This window comes from Cricetulus griseus (genome assembly GCF_003668045.3).
Source record: "Cricetulus griseus strain 17A/GY chromosome 1 unlocalized genomic scaffold, alternate assembly CriGri-PICRH-1.0 chr1_0, whole genome shotgun sequence".
NCBI classification, from domain to species: domain Eukaryota; kingdom Metazoa; phylum Chordata; class Mammalia; order Rodentia; family Cricetidae; genus Cricetulus; species Cricetulus griseus.
The window spans coordinates 135,865,521-135,887,903 of NW_023276806.1; the positions used below are offsets into that span (position 1 = coordinate 135,865,521).

A 22,383-nucleotide genomic window follows, 5' to 3' on the forward strand; every position below is an offset into this window, starting at 1 on the left:
GATGACGTCAGTTAAAGGGTGATGTGGCAAAAAGCTTAGAAGCAAGCAGTCACCTGTTGGGGTGAGTGAGTAGTTTGTCATCATAAGACATAATCTGAGGACATGGGGTGGGTTTTGGAGCCTTTTATGAATTTGCTTCTTCCTGCCGTCACAGATCACAGTGCACTGACAAAATTATGTTCTCATTGTGTGCAAACTTGTTCTCTTTGTTTCCTGTACATGAATGTGGGGACAAAAGGATGGATGCAGTTTCGTGTTTCTAGACCTATGCGTGTCACATTCTCTACCTTCTCATCAGGCCTGGACTTGCTCCATGGGCATATTCATTTAGCAATCCTGTTCTTCAGGCACTCCAGAAAAACGGAAGTCATAAAGACATCCTGATAGTCATGACCTTATCTAGCTCAGGGTTAGAATCTCTAACGTTTCCTCATCACTGACACTGTCTCATCTTAGTTGCAGCTGTTCTTAGATTTGGGTATCATTGTTTAGACTACTTGACAGATTGCACAGACAGTGCCATGTTTACTCCAGATTATTCCTACCTTCTGCTTAGCAGTATTTCAGTAATGCACAGGCCTGGTCTACTTTTCTCCTAAATCTTCAGAATAAAGCCAGATTCTTTTTCTCTGTATCTAGGGTTCTATGACAATTAATTCTGGGCTACTTTTCCTTTAGTTTGCTCCTGTTTGCATAAGGAATAGAGCCAGTGCATTCCTGCTTTCTGCTTCTTATCTGCTTGTGCTGTTCCCCTCTACCTGGAATGATGGTCAAGTCGTCTTCCTGTGCTGCCCAGCTCTAATGCTCCACATTACACACATAGGCCTTTGTTCACCCCTCTCTGTTTACATTGAACTTGGCAGCTATAATGTGACACTGCATGATGGCGGTGGTGTTCTTGAGACTAGGAAATCTTGTTGTGTCTCCCTTTGCTCTGAGAAAATAGTTCTTTACTCCTTAACTTTATTGAATGTTCCACATCAATGTTTGGTAACTATATATGAGGCCATCTTGAAAGTTTAGGACAGGCTGTATCTCAAGTAGCAATACACATTCTTTTAGTTTTATGTGATTGAATCAGATTAAAACAAACTATGGAGAATGGCTCAGCAGCTAACAGTGCTTGCCAGCAAGCATGACAACCTGAGTTTGAACATTCATGGTGGAAGGAGAGAAACAATTCCTAATATTGTTCTCTGATATACATGGCTTATGCCCCTGTATGTGCAACCCACATATGTGTACACAAATTAAATCAATCACTCAAACACATAATGTAACCTGGATGGAAGAAAAGACAAGAACATACATATATATATATATATATATTATATATATATATATATATATTATATATATATATGCATGTGGAATTGGAAGGGTTGCTTTGATGACTTGGGGGTTATTGTGTGTAAGATCCTTTTCTGTAATTTCTTTTTCCTAAGATGGGGTGTGTGTGTGTGTGTGTGTGTGTGTGTGTGTGTGTGTGTGTGTGTGTGTGTGTGTGTCTGTATTGGGTATGTGCACATACGTGCTGGAACCTGCTGGGGTCAGAGGTGTCAGTTCCTGGGGAGCTGGATTTGCAAAAGCTTATAAGCTACCTGATGTGGAATTGACCTCTGTCCCTCTGGAAGAGAAACTTAATCACTGAGCCATCACTCCAGCCCTCTGTGCCAACTTAATAGTCCTCAAGAAAGTAAAATACTTAGCAGTGATCATTTATGCTGAGGTTCCTTAAAATACAGTAGCTATTGTTTCCATATGGATTTGTTTTTCAGATGCATAGCTTTAACCATTTAGCTTGATTTCCTCTTTTAAATAATTATAGACATTTTTCTTACAATTGGTATTTCATAATAACTGTTTTTAATTTTAGGAAAGTGAAAGAAATCTTGTGATGAGCACATTATACAAACTTCATGATCGGTTGGCCCAGCTTGCAGGTATTATTTTACCTTTCATTGTCTCCCAAACCATGTCTAAGGTTACCTGGTGTGTGTGCTTGTTGTGTCAGTAGAAGTAGTCTTGCCTAACCATAGACTTACATTTATTCAATAGTTTTCTTTAGAGATTTTTAAAAGAAATTTATAAAGATGTAGGGCTATTTATTTTCTGCTTGCCATGTGTTAGATATAGTTTATGTATGTTGTGTAAATAGTAAATTCTGAAGGCTTAAATAGCAATTGAATTGGATAAGCAGTGATTAATTAAAATCTTGGATTAGATACAGAGGTATAGATTTTCTTTTGGTGATTTTGCATGTTACTCCTGTAGTTAAAGTAAATATAGTATTCTATTTTTAGTTGAATTCTTCTCATATTCTACTCTTACTGGTCTATCAGAGTGCTCAGGTATCAACATATCTGCAGCCTGAATTTAATGAAATTATATTTTAAATGCATCCTTACTAAGTTTGATATTTGCAAGCAGTATCGGCAAAACTACTGTAGCATATTTGTTTATCCAATTCAGTATATAAATTTATTAATATTTGTGTATAATCTGAAAGATGTGGCTTTGGGAGCCTTCTACACTGTGCAGGAGCAGACTACCATGTGCAAGTGAAGTCTTTGGCAGAAGTCTAGGGGGCAGATGTGGTGACTCCTCTGGTTAGATGGAAGTACTTAGGGTCCTGACACTTGTTTCCCATGCCTTATCCATCTTGCTCTTTGATCCATAGTTTTCCTCAGTTTTTTAGGTTTATAATTGTGTACATTATTAAATGCTTTCTCTATACTGATTGATTTGCTCTGTTCATATATCACAGCTAGTGACATTCATGTGGTATGTTTAGCACCTGGGTGTGGGTTGAATGTATTCCATAGCTAAGAAATCCTAATGTTGCTACCTTAAGCCTGTGTGACTCTCAATACCTACGTTATGAAGTGACGCCTGTGGTTTCCTAGATCAGTACACACGGTTGCTCTTAAAAGATGGAGCTTTCCTCCCCAGATTGGACGTTGGCAAGTTTTTCCTATAAAGTGCCCATAGTAAATACTTGAGGCTTTGTGGACTAGACTGCCTCTCTCACTACTATTTTATTTTGCTATTATAACATGCACGTAACCATAAATAGTACATTAATCAATTAGCTTGACCCTACTCCAGTGAAACTTCATTTATAAATAGCAGCAGACTGCATTTGGCCTCAGGTGTATTTGCTGACTTCTGGGTCTGTGGAATCAGTCTCTCTCTGAGGAAGCATTATAAAGCTTGAAGACCTGTTTATCCCTGATCTAACTGCCACCATCACAACCTGTTCCTTGAGAAAACTGAGAAGTAAGAACGTACTTTCAGGGTAGAAAGGTGTGCAGGATTTCACTTTTGTTATTAAAGTTTTGTGTTGGGTGTCTTGCCACCCCCACCCCCGCCCCGCCTTCTCTCAGTAGACCAGGCTGGCCTTGAACTCAACAGAAATCCGCCTACTGCTGCCTCCTGAGTGCTGGGATTAAAGGTGGGTGCCTTATATTTTTAGGTTGAAGAAGATATTTTTAAACTACTTGAAAATAATAGGACAGCAAAAACTTAGCACTGAATTTTAGTATGAAGAAAAAATATCTCTAATAGACACATGTAGTCTGGAAAAAAAGCTTTGAATTTTCTTCAGTTATATGAAAGAAGGAAGTAATTTTCTCTAACTTTTATAGCATACCCCTTTATAAAAACTAAGTCATAAGTTCATAGATAGAAATCTTACCCTCATTTCACTGTTGATCTGTGTTCAAACAATTTTTAGGGTTTGCATTAGTTATCAGAACTGTTTGTAGAAAACGTATGTAACATTCATCAATATTTACTGATTATTACTATATATATAATTGTGTCATTTGTAAAACATTTTCAATTCTATTTATTTTTCTGTTTAATATTGTACTTATTCCAAATTAGTATGGTAATCTTTTCAGGAGATCATGAGTGTGGCAGTTCTAGTCAAAGGATGCTCTCTGTTCAAGAAGCAGCTTCGTACTTAAAGGTAAGCAGTGGCGTCAGAATTTTAGCCCTAGTCTTAAAGCTTATATACATCCATACCACTGTTAAAAGTAGGAAGCATTTGACTACTTTAATTGTACTGCTTAAGGCAGTTTTTACATCTTCTTTTACAACTCTTTTCCATACCTGCATCAGTCCTTCCTCATCCCTAAGCTTATCCTCTGTCTCTTTTCTTCTTGTTACTCTGTCTGAGTGGTTTTCAGTCTTCCCAACTCTGTGACCCTTTAATACATGTTGTGGGGACCCCAGCTATAAAATTATTTTCATTGCTACTTCATAACTGTAATTTTGATAATATTATGAACGTAAACATCTGTTTTCTGATGGTCTTTGGGGGTCATGACCCACAGATTGAGAAGCACTCACTTGTGCATTTGTTTACATATATAAGTGTATTGTTGGCTAGGTTCCTGGTAAGAGAGAACATGTTTTTTTTTATTATTATTATTTCTGAGATTGTAGATATAAAGCTGATTGGAGTGTATTTATATCTAAGGATATGAAGCTAATTGATTTTCTAGTTCTACTTGTAGTTCATTGAGTTGAATAGGCCATGTGTGGTTAATTTTGATGTGATGTTTTTATTTATTTGCAAAGGTTTTTTGCCTTAATAATGAAGTTTATAAAATTACAAAAAGCACAGTCTTACCGTTTAGAGTTCTGTAAGCAGATATAATAAAAGAAAGTGGAAGCTGTTAGTGAGCCCTTGTCATAAGAGAACAAAAGGTAAGAGGGAAATTTAGAATTTGGATAGGTGGGGAGCATGCAAGAAAGTAGGAGAGTAACTAGTCATTTATAATTTGCTGCCCTAGTCCAGTTTAATGTCAGGGGACTAAGAGACTTGTAGGTGAGTTTTTATGAGCTGCTACAGGTTATCCCTGGAACTGTTTGAAAATACTAGAAGGTTAAACTGCAAAATGCCACTCTTGATTTGTGTCAGGGAAAATAGAATTTAAAAACCATACTGTAAAGTTCTGTGACAGTCCACTTCCATGAAGATAACCCCATAAAGATATGAATATTTGCAAATTGAAATGTGATCCAGCCAGCTTGTAAATGCCTGTGTGGGTTCAATGGGAATAAGTGTCATTTCTCCTAATCCCCCCTTCAAGTATTATGTTTCTTAAAGTAACATGAATTCTTTCCTATTATGTACAATGTAGTATGGTAACTATATGTACATTGTTATATATCCAATCTTTAGGACATTACATTTTATATGACTGAAACCCTTACGTATTTTATTCTCTTTGAGGCTATTGTAAACAAAGTTGTTTTCTTCATTTCCTGTTGAGATTGTTTGCTGTTACTATATAGAAAAAGTTGGTTTTTGTACCTTCAAGTTTGCTGAATTCATTTACTCTAAGAAGACTTTAGGATATAAAATCTTTAGGGGTGGCCGGGCGTTGGTGGAGCATGCCTTTAATCCCAGCACTCAGGAGGCAGAAGCAGGCGGATCTCTGTGAGTTCGAGGCCAGCCTGGTCTCCAGAGCGAGTGCCAGGATAGCCTCCAAAGAAAGCTACACAGAGAAAACCAAAAAAAAAAAATCTTTAGAGGTTTTTTTTTTTTTTTTAAAGTGGATGATTATATCATTTGTGATAAGAGATTGCTTTTTCTTGCTTTGGATTTTAAAATTTCTTGGAAAAATTACTTGACTAGAATTTCTAGTTCTGTGTTGAATAGAAATGGTAATACTGACTGGTGCCTCCTTTGGATCTTAGACAACAACTCTAAGTTCTTCACTATTGAGTATGGCTGTACATTGACATTATTTCCTTTTATTCCTGGTCTTTTTTGCTCAGTGTTGAAGTCATGTTGAGTTTTCTTATGCGTTTTCTGCATCTGCTGATATAATCATGTGGCTTAAATATTTTCATTTATTTTTTTATTGAGAATGCAATATGAGTATTATATAACAACACATGAATACTGTATGTAATAAACAGGGTAATATAAGACCCAGATAATATTGTGGTTTTAATTTTTCTTATAATATAAGAAAGACCCAGATAGTATTGTGGTTTTAATTTTTCTTATCTGTTAAGGGTAATCTCATTGATATTTTTTGTATTGGAATGTCTGTATCAAAGGGTTCTCATTTTCTGGTATTTCACTGAGGATATTTGTGTCTCTGTTCATCAGTATTGGTCTGATTTTTTTATGTCCTATCTGTCTCACTTTGATAACAAAAATCAACATACAAAAATCAGTTTGGGGGCTTGGAAGATGTTTCAGTGGGTAAAGGCACTTGCCACCAAGCCTGATGACCTGAGTTCAATCCCTGGGATTCACACAGTAGGAGAGTCCTCTTACTGCCTTATGTGAGCCATTGAATGTACATATTCATGCATACATATACACACACAATGAATAAATATATAAATGTTAACATTTTTTAATTAAATAAGTTTGGAAATGTTTCTTCCTCTTCATTTTTTGAAGAATTTGAGGTTAGTATTAATTTTCTCTAATAAGTAATAAAATTAGAAATGAATTCTGCTTTCATACTTGCCCAAAACCACAGAAATACACATAAAGCCTCACCCAATCTGAGTCCTTAGAGGTAATCAATGGCTGAGGGGAGGAGAGTTTGTTTTCTTCAGGTACAAGTTCCTGATTGGTTGCCCATCACCATGTGGTTAGCTCTGAACCCAAGTACACATGAGCAACACTAATTGGGTTCAGTAAATTATGCACATGTGTGCGTGTGAGCACACACACAAGTTTTACAGGGGAAGGACATGAGTTTGAGGGGGATTTGTGGAGGGACAGGGAAAGAGTTAGAGAGGGGAGGGAGAGTAAGTATGATGAAAATATATTGTACTCATGTATGACATTCCCACAAAGGGAAAATATGGAAGATGTTCATTTACGTGAAATGCTTGTGTCTGTGTGTTCTGTCTGGTCTGTAGTATTTAAGTTGTCTTCCTCTTTATTGATCTTTATCTGGGTGTTCTTTTCATCTTTGAAAGTTGGGTATAGCTGCCATCTCCCGTCAGCTAGTATGTTGCTGTTCCTCCAGTTCTGTCGTTAATTCCTTCATATATGTGAGTTATCTAATGTATATATGTCAATATAATTGCTATGTTGTCTAAGGGATTGAGCTGCTTATCATCATATGTTCTGACTGGTCAAATTTGACAAGTTTTGTGAAAATAGTCACCCATGTTTCTTATATCTAAAGTGGGTTCTGACACATAGGAGGTAGTTGGGTGTTCTTCATTCATTTAGCTGTCAGTGTATCACTTAAGTTGCTTCTCTTTTCATTTGACCTAACCTTTTTTTTTTTTTTTTTTTTTTTTTTTTTTTTTTTTTTTTTTTTTTTTTTTTTTGCTGTTTCTAATTACTTTCTATATGGAAAACTTGTTTTCCTGTCATGCATTCTCTTTTGTAATTTTTTTTGTAGTGAAATGCTTTAATTGCTTTTGCATTTATTGTCTCTTTTATGTTATCAGTGCCATATTCTAGTCTTTTAGATTGTATACCTCAATATTTATAGCTCTTTACATTAACATTTCTACAGCTTTTAAGACTTTTTTTTTAAATTTGTATGCTGTAGCTTGAAGTGATTCATGCATGTATCACCATTACAGTGTTCTGGATGATTTGTTTTATGTGTACCTTTATAAGTAAGTTTTACATTTATATGCTTTTATGTTGCTACTTACATCTTTCTTTTAATATTAGATGCCTTTTGGCTTTTCTTGTAAGGCATTTTTAATAGTATTGAACTTTACAACTCCTATTTTTGGTTGTGAGCCTAGCCTTTAACGGCTGAGCTATCCTTCCAGCCCACTTTGCAACACTTCTATGGGAAATATTTCTTAGTTTTTGAAGGTTAGTTTTCTGGATATGATATTCCTAGTTGGCAGGGATTTTTTTTTCTTAGTTTCTTCTTTCAAGATTTCTGCTCCCCAAATCTGCTGACAATTGGATAGGTTCTCCGATCCAATGGTAGCTTTTATCTTCTTTAAATTTTTCTTTGCTTTTTCCTAATTTGGTAATAATGGTGTGTGTATATGAGGGTAAATGTGCCTGAGGGGGGGTTACTAGTAACATTGTCTCTCTCCCTTGCTTTCTCCCTTGCTTTGAAAAATGGGGTCTCATTGAATCTTGAGTTCACTGATTCACCTAAACTTGTATGGCCCATGAGTGCCAGGGCTCCACTGTCTGCCTCCACAGGTCTGGGATTATAGGAGCATGCCACCTCCACGCCAGGCTTTTTATGTGGATTCTGAGGATCCAAATTCAGGTCCTTGCCCTTGTACCTGAGTATCTCCCCGCCCCTGATGAGGCTGCCTTTTGGTGTTCTTGTATTCAGGCTATTCAGACCTGTCTTTCTTCTGATTTGTTGGGTTTCTTCAATCTGAGTGCCTCTCACAGAGGTGATAATAGCAAGATGAGCACTGTATTTGATCAGACATTTCTGGGACAAGTTGTAGTTATATTTTGGAATATTACCAGGACTTAAAATTGACTCCTGCACTTGAAGGACTAAAGAAATGGGATAGTATTGGTGATCAGAATTTGACTTGAAGAGGCAGGGATTGGCATGCAAGGCTTTTTCAGCCTTTCACTTTTCCAACACTCGATTGTGACTGTGCTTTAGCAGTAATATGAGGCTCAAAGGAGTGGGGGAGGTGCCCGAAGTTAGACTTGGCACAGGTTGGGTCTCAGCCAGGCAGCCTTTCTTTTGGAGTTTCAGTTTTAGGTGTTCAAGTTTGAAATCATATGGTTGCCACACCATAGATTCAGTTTAGATAGCTGCCAAAAATACCCCCAGAACAAACAGAAATCACTAAACAAGATTTCTTTTTTTGTAAAAAATAGTGTCAGTTTCTAGATAAGTGTCTTAAACATTTCTTAAAATAGTGTTTTATTTTCAATACAAAATTACCATCATAACTAATGAAAAATAAAGAGAAAAAAGTCTTATATTCACTGTAGAATGGTAATCCCTGGTAGCATTTGGTCTAGCACACTTTAGTCTTTTAAAGTGTATCTTTAAAATTAGTATGACTAAAAATATCTCACTTATAAATATTCATATATTTACTCTAAGAATTATATATATTTGCCTCTGTCATTAGAAACAGCTTAATATTTTAAATTGTTGGCTAATATTTTATTATGTAACTATTATATTGGGGCTTTTTTCCTAGTCATTTCCTTAAGAAATAGTCCTAGAAAGGAAATTATTTTTTAAAAGAGCATTAGCTTATAAAGTGCTTTTGATTCTGTTCAGCTTACTGCCTAATTTAGAATGGCAGTTTAGCCCAGCCTAGCCTCAGCTTATTTTATCTGTGTAGCAGTATAAGAACTCCCCCAAACATGGTACCAAACAATGATTATAAAGTATGTATATACAATAAGCCTTCTGTTTACAGAGAAATCTTGTATTTATTCTATGTGTTTATATTATGATTTCATCTGCAAAACAGTTAACATTATTTGGCTATAGGGGTAAATGAACCAATCACTTCACAGCCTCTTGGCTCAGCTCAAGTGTAGAACGTAGAGCTTCCACAAATGTGCACTGGCCCTCCTGGGTCCTAGTGCATTGTCGGTAGCCATGATGAGTAAGTCTCAATATGATACTTCTGTTTTGTTCACTTTGATTCATTACATTTTATTGTCATTTTCTTTACTCTGTTTTCTCCTTCAAAAGGAGTTTTAATGAACTTATTTAATGAATAGATTTTATCGTACCTACTGCTTTTATTGAGCCTTTCCATAATTTGGTAGTGAAAGCTGATTTACGTTTGTGGAAAGTGAAGAGGTCCCTCTGGTGGAGCACTTAGGAAATGCATGCTTTGTATTCCTTTGAAAGTGCTTATGGAGCATTTCTTGATGATTTTCTGTGGGGTAATGTAATGAGTGTCCGTTTCTAAGTTGTTTTCAAAACCTGTTTAACTTTTGACACGATGAGCAATGTTTAAGATTTTGAAGAGTAGATAGCTTCAGATGTGGCAAGCTGTGGCCAGATAAGACTTTCATAGTTTAGTTTGGTACCCTGATCGCTGTTGATAAAGTGGATTTATGTGGAAAATCAAGTATTCTCGAGAGGCCAGGGATGGGGATATTGCTTTCAGCAATTATTACTTCTTTTGATCAGCAATGCTTCTGAAAATAGTATGATATTCTGGTTTTCTACATTTCTACATATTCCACTTAAATTTGGTCTTATTTTTATCTTGCTGCCTTTTGTCTCTCTTTAGTTCTCATTATGCAAAATTTAAATCTTCTGATAGAAATTTGGTAAAAAGAAAAAAAAGTACTCTAAAAAGTGGGAGTTTTGTAACTGGTTTTATCAAGTACTCAGTTTCCTTTAGTGCTGTGTGCTGATCTTGGTTTCACAGTGATCTAATAAGGTAAGTGGCACTGAAGCCTACTTTATGGAAAAACTAAAGCTCAGAGGTTTAGTAACTGTGTCACCCAGCTAGAATATAGTTAGACTGGGAGTAGGAGTCTGCCTTCCTTCTTAAGCCATTCCACTTCTTGGATGACCAACTAAATCCGTAACCTGTTAGTTTTAATGGTGAATAAACAAATGACACTTTGAGTTATGAACACTCTAAAGAAGCAGCTAAAAGTGGTACATCTCACAGATAATATATGTTCTTCACAGTGTGTGTATATATAGTTCGTAATGGAACTAAGATCTAGTCCCAGACCTGCTTGGTACAAAAATCAACCCTGTCTCAAAAAATAGAAGCAAAACCAGAAATCAAGTTTCCATTGAGTCACTGGTTAAATTACTCATTTTTTTTTGAGGCAGGGTCTCACTGTGTAGCCCTGGCTGGCTTGAAACTCGATAGACCAGGCTGATTTCCAAGTTTCACAGAAACACCTGCCTTCCCCTCCTGAATGCTGGGGTTAAAGAGAATCACCATCATGCCTGGCCCAGTGTTATTTCTTGGTGTGTAGCATATATCATCTCAAAGTAAACAGAATATTCTCTAAATTAAAGGCACATAGCTATTCGTACCTTCCTGTGTCCTTTTATATGAACTGTCCACATTGGGTTTCTAATTCTTGGTTGTATTACTTTAAGATGCGGTATGTATGCATGTGTACTTACACATGCCACCCTTTCCAGATGCACTTGATTTTCAGAATAGCTGCCAATAATGTATGTCTTAAAACCATTGTCAGATGCATCAAATGTTAAGTTTCAGCATAGAAAACTAATTCTAGTTTGGTGCAGTAGTGACACCTGTGATCCAGGGGTGGTTAGCTTGCCCGGCCTACTTAGCTAGACCATCTCAGAAATAAAACAGTACTGTTTTGTGTAAAAGATTCTGCTTACTACATAAAGAGGGAGAATGAAAGATACCCTTTCTATAAAGCAAATTCAAGAGGATGGCCTGTGTGTTACCTTCATTAGCTCAAAAATCCTAGCAACAGTTTTGTGTAAGTCGTGATACCCAGCAGAGTTAGCTGTGCTTTGTACAATTTGGTGTTTACACATTGAATACGCCTAAAGCAAGTTTCCCAGTGAGTTAGAAAATACTAGTATGACCCAATGAAAAATATTTCCAGTGTCATTGAAGAATCCATTGGTGTATTCAACAGACATTTCTTTAAAAAAAAAAAATTCAAGTCTCAGTAATTTGCCATTTGTTTATTTGAAAGTACTGTTCCATTTATAAACAGTAAATAATTCATTATCACAATGATATTTGAAAACAGACTTAACAAATAACTAAAATCTGTAAATAGAATGCAACTAGAAAGAAAGCATAGCAGAATATTATTAGTGGTTATATTGGAATCATGAAAAAAATGACTTTTCTTTTTTTCTTTATTTATTTATTGTACTGAGTTACATGTTTTCATTATTTTGTTTATGTGGTTAAGATAAAAACAGAGAATGTTATTTATGTGATGGTTTACATAGGACTTTTGACAATGGTTCTCTATTTTTTCTTGTTAGGATTTAGACCCTGCATATGAAGATGTATTTAATACTTCATTGCTGTGGATTTTTAAAAATGGGAAAGATGTTGGAATAAGGTACAGGATTTAGTTCACACTTTGATTTTGTATTGTAAGAAGTACTTTTTATAAATTTTAATCTCTAACCTTAATTATTTTTAAATAGGTGTATTGGTTATGGGCCTGAGGAAGAGCTGACAAATATAACTGATGTGCAGTTTTTACAGTCCACCAGACCCCAGATGTCTTTCTGGTGTCGTTTCCGACGTGCTTTCATTACTGTAGCCCACAGACTATTGTTGTTGTGCTTAGGTAAGTTATTAGTGTCTCACTCAGTGTCAGTCAGGAACCTTCTCCCTTCTGTAGAAGTCTTCTCTAAATAATAAGTGTACTTTTGTGTAACTTTGTGACCAAATACCTGACAGAAATGACTTAGACAAGGATGGAGAGTGTCAGTCCATTGTGGAAGGAGGGTTGGCAGAGCAGATAGCATGGCGTCCAGGAAGCAGAGAAAGTGGCTGAGACAAGTATCTCTAATAACCTGCCACCAGTGACTTATTTCTTCTAGCTAGAGTCTACCTCCTAAAGTCCCCAAATTATGACTGTCAGCTGGTGACCTCGCCTCTGTGAGGAGATATTTTCATGTTCAATAACAGTAAAGCTGAGGGCTATTTATGGCAACTGTGGACCTAAGGGCTTAGAGAATAGTAGTGTATGAGAGAAAACTTTGTCATGAAAATGTCATAAAAGGAGCAAATTATGTATAAGGAAACCTACTTTTAGAAAATAGAATTGGGAAATAGAAAAGATAAACTTATTTTTAAATAAAACAAGCTCTAAATTTTTGGTTTAAAATGTCATTTGTGAGAATTTTTTTAAATTTAGGTTCTTTGATATTTCATAATAGGAAATAAAGAACTATTCCTCTTTTCTGTTTTTTTTTTTGTTAGCTCTTTAAACATAACAGTTTACTTTAATATTCCGTATGTTTAGTAAAAGTCACTTTTCTAGTAGTTTAGTGCTGAAAGAAAAGTCTGAAACATTTAATAGTAGGGACTTAAATACTCACCTGTTAATGTAATGGAAGGATTTTTTTAGAGGGGTGAAATTTTGAGAAAGTGCTTAATAGTAAGTTTTTCTGTGCAGTTCTATAATACAGGTAATTCAAACCTTTGCACTTACTGTCTTAGGGCAGTGGAGATGGTCATTGTTATTAGCTACAATGTTACTGACTCCATTGTTCCATTAGGGCAGTGGAGATGGTCTTTGTTATACTAGCTACAATGTACCTCCCTATTGCTGACCACAGTCTTAATGCCAACTCTGTGATTGTTGCAGGTGTAGTGATGGTTTGTGTTGTTCTACGTTACATGAAATACCGCTGGACTAAGGAGGAAGAGGAAACGAGGCAGATGTACGATATGGTGGTAAAGATTATAGGTACGGAATTTGTAAAATCTTGAACTATTTCTGGAACAGTTACCATGTGATAAAGCTACAACATAGTTGTCAGAAATTGATTTACTTGTAAAGTTGTTGATTTATTTTCAGATGTTTTACGAAGTCATAATGAAGCTTGCCAAGAAAATAAAGATTTACAACCTTATATGCCTATTCCACATGTTCGAGATTCCTTAATACAGCCCCATGACAGGTGTGTACATCAGTGTGCATTGAGATAAGTCAGAGTGTAGGTACCTGTGGGAGACTGGGATTTTATTGAGAATTGTGACCTCTCTTAACTATACCTGCCTGACTGGCAGACTTTAAAGTGCTTTCCCTCTCCTTTCAACACTTGTACTCGCCTCCTGACTTCAGGTGTGTAATACTGGGTTATTCTCATTCCTGCATTTCTTTATTCTTGTTTGTCAGTCTTCCTCTTTATCCCTTTAGTTTTTGTTATACTAAGAAACAGAGACAGACAAAAGCTAGTTATATGTTTTTGTAATATTTTAAGTACTTATGTTGTTATTATTGAAGCTTTTAAAATGAAAGCTAGAATCTAACTTTGCGAAAGTGGGGGGAAAATCTATATTCTGAAAGCTATGGATCTTCAGTAGCACATCTTCATCACTAATGGATGAAGGATGTACATGCTCATGGCTCACCTCTGTAGATGGAAACTCGGTAAACTTGAGGCAAGGTGAGGCACACAGGCATCTAAGTTATCCTTTAGATTACTTGTCAAGAGTGGTACTAGCTGGGATGGGGTGGGAGGGGGTACAGAGACAAATGACAGACTAGCTAGTTAACAATAACTATTCAGACATTTCCAAAAGATGACAAGCCAAGATTAGAGTACATTTGGCACTTTGTTTGTGTGATAGGAAAAAGATGAAGAAAGTCTGGGATAGAGCCGTTGACTTCCTTGCTGCTAATGAATCTAGAGTGCGCACGGAAACACGAAGAATAGGAGGTGCAGATTTTCTGGTCTGGCGGTGGATCCAGCCATCTGCATCCTGTGATAAGATATTAGTAATACCTTCTAAAGTATGGCAAGGCCAAGGTATGTATCTTCAAGCAAAACCAAAGCTTTTCTCCTAATTCTTCAAAAAATACATTATATATTTAACTGAAACACTAATTCAAAATATGTGAATCCAAATCTTCCCTTTCCAGCTGCACCCTTAGAGGGAATAAATGTTAGAATAGTTGTGGTTTGTCTGTACTGTAATAAAGACAGATGTCCCTTTGACCTTCCTTCCCTTTTTATTTAACAAAGCAGCTTAGTATTATAGCTCTAATGGCATTCTTCTCATCAAACATGAGTCATTGTTACAATTATTGTTAATATGTATTCAGTATACATTAAATTTATACATATACATACACATATGTGGAAGCGTGACTTAAACATTCTGTTTCCCAAGTTTTGCTTGCCTTCCTCTTGTTTCTCGCAAAGATCCTTTACTGAGTATGTCCCCTTCCAGGGTTCTTGTGTAGCTCTGTCTTTGCCTGATTTTCTTAATAGTGTGTAGTTTCAAAAGAGAGAGAGTAAAATATAAAAGGAGTTTATAAGCCTAGACAGGAGAAGCATGTATGTAAAACAGTATATAAGTGAATTATAATAGTAAATCCTCTTTCCTACCAAATCCTGTTTATTAGTATTTGGAAACAGTATTCCTGGAAAAGATAAATGGAAGTGTTTTAAAATTGCATTTCTAAGAGTACAATATATCATCCCCCCCCAATCAATTTTACTGTAAAAAGCTTTAATAGACTTTAATCATGGAGTTGGGTGGTTAGTGGATAGAGAGGATCTGGGTGGAGTTGAGGGAGTGAAAACCACATATAATCAGAATATATCATATGAGAAAAGGAATGCTAAGAACAAATTATTTCCTTGGAAAGTTGCATGCAGAAGGACTGTGTGACACTAGAAACAATTTTAAATGATTTCACATGACTCTTACCTGTGGCTGCTGACCCCCTTCAGCAAGCATTCACTGTGGGCTTTGGCATTAGCACCTTTTCTTTCCCTGGTCCTCTCCTGCCCTGGTCTTTTCTTCCAGTCGTATGGTTGTGTCCCATGCCCCTCCTCTTCCTACTTCTAGATTTTCCTCTTTTTGCAGTTTCTCAAAGCTGTCTTCTCATTTTTACTTTTTTTAATTCGTCTTTTCCCATGTGGTGGCTTCATTTCATTTACATATAATAATTCTGATGTTTGTACCCTGTGGAAAATTCCTCTTCTAGACGATGAGTACTACAGAGAGACATAAGTGTGAGCTTGCTGTCTCTTCCCAAAGTCACTTTTCTGGTACCTTAGTCCGGATAGTAGTACTGCTTCTCTCTTGGCTCCTCCATTTATCTGGAAGTCATCCTCAGGCTGTCCTTTATCTCTGATTGCTTGGTCCTTGAACAGGATGTACTCCTGTCCATGTCAGTGTGGTGCCATTGGCCTCACTTTTCCACATCAGTGCCTCTTGGACAATAGATAGCCTTCTGGCTGTGTTAAAGTCACTTTGCCTAATTTATTTTCCACACAATTACTTCAATTTTGTTAATATTTAAAGCTAGATCTTGTCATACGATTCCTCTTAAAACACTTGGGTGACTTTGTATTACTATAACATCGTTGGAATACTTTCATATGGCCAGCACAGTCTTGAACAGACTGTGTTCTGCTTTGCCAGGCTCTCCTTTCTGTTCTGTTCCAGCCACACTGGCTTTCAGTCACTTGAGTATCCTTCTTCTTCCCAGGGCTGTGTACACTTCACCTCTACCTGAAGGGTCCTGTCACTTGTCTCCCCTGCTGCTTTAATTTAATTCAGTTCTCAGAATCAGCTTCACTTCCTCACGGAACTCTTACCTTTCATCGTCGAGGATTTACCATAGTCTAATCCCCTGGAAGACACTGTCAGTTGTCTGTTTCTGCCACCAAACTATTAGTTTTGGATATTGATGACTGTCTTAATCCACCTTAATTAACTGGATCATTAAAAGCACACAATAAGTATTTTTAATGAACTAAAAGATTGTTTTTCAACAAAATGGAACAATTTCAAGTAACACAATTCATTTTTTTTGTAGCATTTCATTTAGATAGAAGAAATTCACCACCAAATAGTCTGACACCATGTTTAAAGATTCGAAATATGTTTGATCCAGTTATGTAAGTATTATAAACAGGCACACATATAATTTTTATTTGGAGTATTCGGGTATAAAGTGCATGGTATTTCTATTAGGCTGTGTCTAATTGGAAACTTTTAAAAGCTATTGCTAACTAGAAATGTTATGCTTTTCTCCTTTGCTAAATTCCAAGCAAAGGCATCTCCTGCATGCTTTAGCAATCAGGAAGTCAGTCCCAGTCTATCATTTGGTTGCATTAGGCAGATTGAAAGTGAATTGCTTTTCCTTTTGCCCTCCTATCTATGACTCACCCACAGTAAGAGAGACGAGCATGTGTGCTGTAACAGGTACTCTTGAAGCGCTTGCTGAGGTGCAATGACCATGCACTGTGTTTGACCTGGGACCTTTTGTTTTGGTAAAGAAGCTTGGAATGTAGTGTTTATATTAAATAAATTAACAAGAAAGGAAACACTGTTCTACTCTTGCAGCTTTAATGCTAACACTAGTCTGGAAAAAGAAATGAAGCAAATTGCAAGTATAACAATACACAGAGTGACTGAGTTTATTTGTTATACTGTAGTGTGAGAGGCAGTGAATACAGAGTAGGAATAGCATGGTTGATTTTGTTTCTCTTAATTTCAGGGAAATAGGAGATCAATGGCATTTGGCAATTCAAGAAGCAATTTTAGAAAAATGCAGCGATAATGATGGCATTGTTCATATTGCAGTAGACAAAAACTCACGTGAGGTAAAGTCATGTCTAATATTGAACACAGTATTTTGTATCTGTTGCTGTTAAACTAAGACTGTTCTTTCTCTCTCTGCTTTCTTCTACAGGGTTGTGTGTATGTTAAATGTCTGTCTCCGGAATATGCTGGAAAGGCTTTTAAAGCATTGCATGGCTCTTGGTTTGATGGTAAGAATTTGAGTATTACAAAGATTTGGAAAGGGAAATTAGTTGCATTTTAGATTATGCCTTATTTTAAATGGAATAATTTTAGGTTAGCATTTTTTGAATAATAATTTTAGATGAGTTTGTTTTGTGTTTAGTCTTTACAACAGTTAATTTTCTGCAAATACTGAACATAATTTTACAGATCTAAAATACTGTTTTTATCTTACAACAGGGAAGTTGGTTACAGTAAAATACTTACGACTAGATAGATACCACCATCGCTTTCCCCAAGCTCTTACTTGCAACACTCCTTTGAAGCCATCAAATAAACATATGAACTCTATGTCGCACCTACGCCTTCGGACTGGCCTAGCCAATTCTCAAGGAAGTTCCTGAAGAGATCCCTTCAGTCCTAGGACTTTATTTAAATAGGAAAAGTTCCTGTTTGGCTTCCCGTCTTCCTTTTAAAATGCTTTTTGTATGTAATATTTTTATTGGTGAGGACAGCTGTTTGAAAGTTGCAAAGGGATTTAGCAGTGCAGCAGCAATGCTGAGTAGGCAGAATAACTGGTTTCTTCAGGCTCTGGAGCTCAGTTAAGCCACTGCATTTGAAGTTGTGCACAAGGAGCACTGACTTTATATGAAGCGTTTCAGAGATGGTGGTTATATTTTTGCACCAAGAGTGATTAGATAACCACAGAAAGGCATGGCGAAGCAGCCTTTTATATTTCCATAATTTCTTGTGAACGAATGTGAATTTTTGTATACAGTCAGCTGCATAGTTCCTTACAGGCTACTGTGGTAAAACTGTTCATTTCCCACTTTAACCTTAGGTTTCTGTTGCTTGTAAAAGGTTCATTTGCTGCAGCTGGAATATGGGGAACTTTATTTGGTTTTAATGGTTACATACATGTGTAAGTGGATGTACATGTACTTAAATTGGCTTTTGTATATATGTATAAATACTGATGGTAGTGAAAGTCTTGTTTTGTGAGAATGTCTGCATTAGCAGTACAATAAGCTTTCTATTTTATTCATAATCTAATTTGTGTATATATGTATGTGCATAGCTGTGTGTTTATGTACATATGTAATTGTACATATGTACATATACACACAGATATATACATATGGCTGTACTGTCATAGATGATCAAACAGCCAAATACCTGGAAGTATTAGATACATGTTTAAAATGCCTTTTATAGATTTTATATAAAATGCCTGAGTATGATTTGTGTGAAAGTTCTGGCACCAGTTGTAATGAGTTCAAATTTATGTGAGCAATAAAGAAGCAATTGGCAGATACTGGAAAAATATTTTGTGAAAAGCTGTATTTATTATAAATACCGGGGCTATAACAGTGCTATTGGGAGTATGTCATTTTCCCAGTCTGTTTATAGCTCCTGTTCTATGTTCAGTGTAGAGCAGGCATGTTGTTGCAGCAAAATGTGTTAGAAAAATTATCCTTGGAATGTTGGGCCATTAAAGTTTGCAATGTAGAAAATGCACAAATGACCATTGGTTTGTGTGTCAGTGTTTGTTTCAGTAAAGCTACTTTATTATTGCTTATGATTTCAGATCAAACTAAGTTATTGATCAAGGTTTATTTGTAACCTAAAAATTGGCCTTTTGAAAAATAACCTTCTGGATATATCATTGTTGGTCCAAATGAATATGTGAAACAGCCGGAATTACCAATTGCAATACTTGTTTAAGTTCAGCTTTCTTTTTGTTGTGTATGTGTTGGGTTTGCAGCATGAACTTGCACAGATATGCACGTTTTCTGCTTAGTAAACATGATGCACACTATTCTGTAAGAAAACCCTTTGTGCCTTACCTGTGTGCTTCTGTGGGCACCATGTTTATGAAGAATAAATGTTTGTTATCAGAAGAGAGTTAATGTTAAATTCTCAATTTATGTCTCAGATGCTAATGTGTTAAAAGTATAAATATATAATATATAAAGTAACCAGTCTTTCTGTATTTTATGTGCATCATAGTGATTTATTTGAGCTTAGTGACCCCATCTTGTAACCTGTTGCAAGAGTGAATGTAAAAAATAGTTGTGGCATTTTAACAGGTCACCTTTGGATGCAGATGCATCTTTTTCTTGCTTTTAAGATGTATTTCATGTAAACATTGTACATTTATTATTGTAATATATACTATTATGCAGCTTATTTTACCTGGAACTCATTAAGCTGACCAAGAGTCCTCCCTAGAAGACAGATGGGAATGTGTATAATAATTAGGTATTATTTGAAAAGTTCTTGTTTGATGTAATCTTTTTTTTTGTTCTGTTTAAAAAAGAAGGAAAACATTCTAATTAAAAATTTATTAGGTTTTTTAAAAATGCGTGTTTGTTTTAAAGAAACTTGTAAAGTGTCTTGTGTCTTTCCTTTTGCCAGTGAAAGTGGGTGTCTGTATTTTAAATCTCCCTTTTCTGAGGTTCTATGGATGGCTCTGTGTTTATAAGGATGAGGACCATTAAGTTAGTTACTTGGGTGTTTGTTTTAGCTTTTCAAGATGGCAGTCTCACTCTGTGACCTAGACTGGCCTGCAACTCACTATGTAGTGTAGGCTGGCTTCAGACTTGGGAGTCCTCCTGCCTTAGCCCATAGGCTGGCCTCCAACTTGGGAGCCTATGGGCTGGCCTCAGACTTGGCAGTCTTGCCTTACCCTTTCAAGTGCTGAGATTACATAGCTGAGCCACCAGCCTTGTAACCATCCATTTTAGAGCAATTAGCATATATTAATTATACATAGTAATGTGCTTTCTTATGATATTTTTTATGTGTGCATATAATGTATATTTATCCCCCATTACCCTCTCTTCCTCTTCCTATTCTCGCTAATCCCCATCTTCAAACTTTGCTTTTCTTTATGAAAATGTCCTCATTTAACCCTCAAATGTTTGGATCAAATGTTGACAAGAATGTAAATAGGCTGGGTCACTAAGCACTTTAGTTCAACTAATTTCCTCAGTAAAGACAACAGTTCATGCATTCTTACTGAAAGCCTTAGCCCATTATAAACCAATCACAATTAGTCCTTTAGATTTGCCTCATCAGTTACTAGGTAGACTTACGGCTTGCTAATGTTGTTGACACTGGTTGTCTCTGTTAGGAATACAGAGATGGAAAGAACAGGCTAATACTGAAGATGGTCACATCTGAAAGAAGAATATAGTAAGTTAAAAGATAATGTGGATAACATGGAAGGAAAATAGACAGGATTCAGAGATACAGAGGAACTTGGGTGCATCTTAGTAGATCAAGATACAGAACAGGGGAGGTATGGGCTAAGGCACTGACCTGGTCTAGCATTTGTTGGAGTCACAATGGTAAAAGTATTTCCCTTGAGCCCTCAGTAGAGCATCTGTTCTTGCAATAGGATAGTAAGAGCTGTTGTGTGGAGCCATGTCATAAGGTCCTTTTTCATCATACTCACTGGTGTGTGCATTCTTGAATGTGTTATGCATATCAGAGCCTTGTATTGGGCTTTTTGGGTTTACAGTTTGCACAAGTTGTTTCTAAGTGAGCAGTGTTTAGACATTCTGTGTGCCAAATATCTTTAATAAGATTTGTTCCAGAGACCTTTCCCTGCTTTTCGTATCATGAAATCATAGGTAATCTACATGGCTTCTTTGCCCTTTTTCTCCTAGACCTGTCTCTGCAAATCACTTTCTCCAGATGGCATTTCAGAGTGTGCCAACCCAGGCAGAACATAGGCAGTCACTGTCATGTGCTGGAGAGCTGAGAATCATTAGAAACTGGGACTTGTGTCGTAAAGAAACTGATACCCTGGGTGCTTACCTTTTGGTTCCGATCCCAATTAAGGAAACCCTGCAGATAGCATGCTAGACACATTTTGTTGATGTTTAGATTTAAAAGACAATAGAACCTGTGTGTTTAGATTTACTTTTTCTCCTTAGACATCACAGAACTACATGCATTCCTGAATTTGGAGAGAGGGGAATTTAGGCGTAGAGAACAATGTAACAGGGCTGGAGAAATGACCCAGTAGTTAAAGGCTAGGTTCACTTAAGTCCAGCTAAAACCTTACATCTCGTATAAGAAGTTAATATCCAAAATATATAAGGAATTCACACAAAGCAAGCAAACACATCCTGATTAAGAAATGGGATAAAGCATGTGAGTAGCTACTTCTCAAATGGCTGACCAGCATGTTAAAAGAATAACCATTGGGGAAATGCAAATTAAAGTCAAAGCAAAGTCTGCTGAGTTGATCGAAAGTAACAGGTGTTGTCAAGGATATGGGGAAATGGGAATCCTGCACACTATTAATAGGAATGTTAACCATCAAAGAGTAGAACTTTGGTATAATCCACAGGTCCTTCATTACTAAACATATGTCTGTCTGTTGGCGTCCTGTTACCATAACAAAATACCTAAGGCAATTAACATAGGTTGCTCTGGTTCTTGACTCTAGAGGTAAGTCCAGACTGAGTGGTCTCATAACCGTGAACCTTTGGCAAGAGTGGCATGTGATGGTGGGGCTCATTGCAGAGCAAGTTGCTGGCCTTGTGAGCCAGAAAGAATTGAAGGGACAAGAAGAGAGGCAGTGTCCCACCATTACCTGCAAGAGCATGACCCCAGTAAAAGGACCTCCCAGTAAGGCCTGCCTCCCTAAGTTTCCACTTCCTCCCAGTACTTCTGTCTCATTTATCATGTTAGCAGTAAAGTGTGATTTTATTCATCACACGGTGTTACATAATTTGGGTTTGTCAGTTTGAAGTTAAGGGTCTAGTTTGTTGATTGCTTTTATCAGGAATCTTTTTGGATGTTACCAATTTTTCTTAAATCTATTAAGATGATGAGGTTTTTGTCTTTTAAGGTTGATTTTCAAATGCTAAGACAGTCTTGTGCTTGTGTGATAAGTCTCATGTGCTGGTCATGATTTGTAACATGATTTCTATATGTTGCTGCATTTGGCCTGATAGTATTTGAGGATTTTTGCATCTG

General features: G+C 36.5%; 1 protein-coding gene across 1 annotated transcript in view; it reads left to right on the forward strand.

Moving 5' to 3' along the window:
- The window catches only part of Lemd3 (LEM domain containing 3), a 42,715-nt gene extending 22,943 nt beyond the window's left edge, over window positions 1-19,772 (forward strand). Inside the window, exons 3-13 of the mRNA XM_027392308.2 lie at window positions 1,877-1,943; window positions 3,906-3,973; window positions 11,928-12,007; window positions 12,096-12,241; window positions 13,268-13,369; window positions 13,481-13,583; window positions 14,257-14,435; window positions 16,460-16,541; window positions 17,144-17,249; window positions 17,339-17,417; window positions 17,629-19,772. Coding sequence (XP_027248109.1) covers window positions 1,877-1,943; window positions 3,906-3,973; window positions 11,928-12,007; window positions 12,096-12,241; window positions 13,268-13,369; window positions 13,481-13,583; window positions 14,257-14,435; window positions 16,460-16,541; window positions 17,144-17,249; window positions 17,339-17,417; window positions 17,629-17,792 — 1,176 coding nt within the window. The 3' untranslated portion in view covers window positions 17,793-19,772. The remainder of the gene's footprint in view (window positions 1-1,876; window positions 1,944-3,905; window positions 3,974-11,927; window positions 12,008-12,095; window positions 12,242-13,267; window positions 13,370-13,480; window positions 13,584-14,256; window positions 14,436-16,459; window positions 16,542-17,143; window positions 17,250-17,338; window positions 17,418-17,628) is intronic.
- The last annotated feature ends 2,611 nt before the right edge of the window (window positions 19,773-22,383 follow it).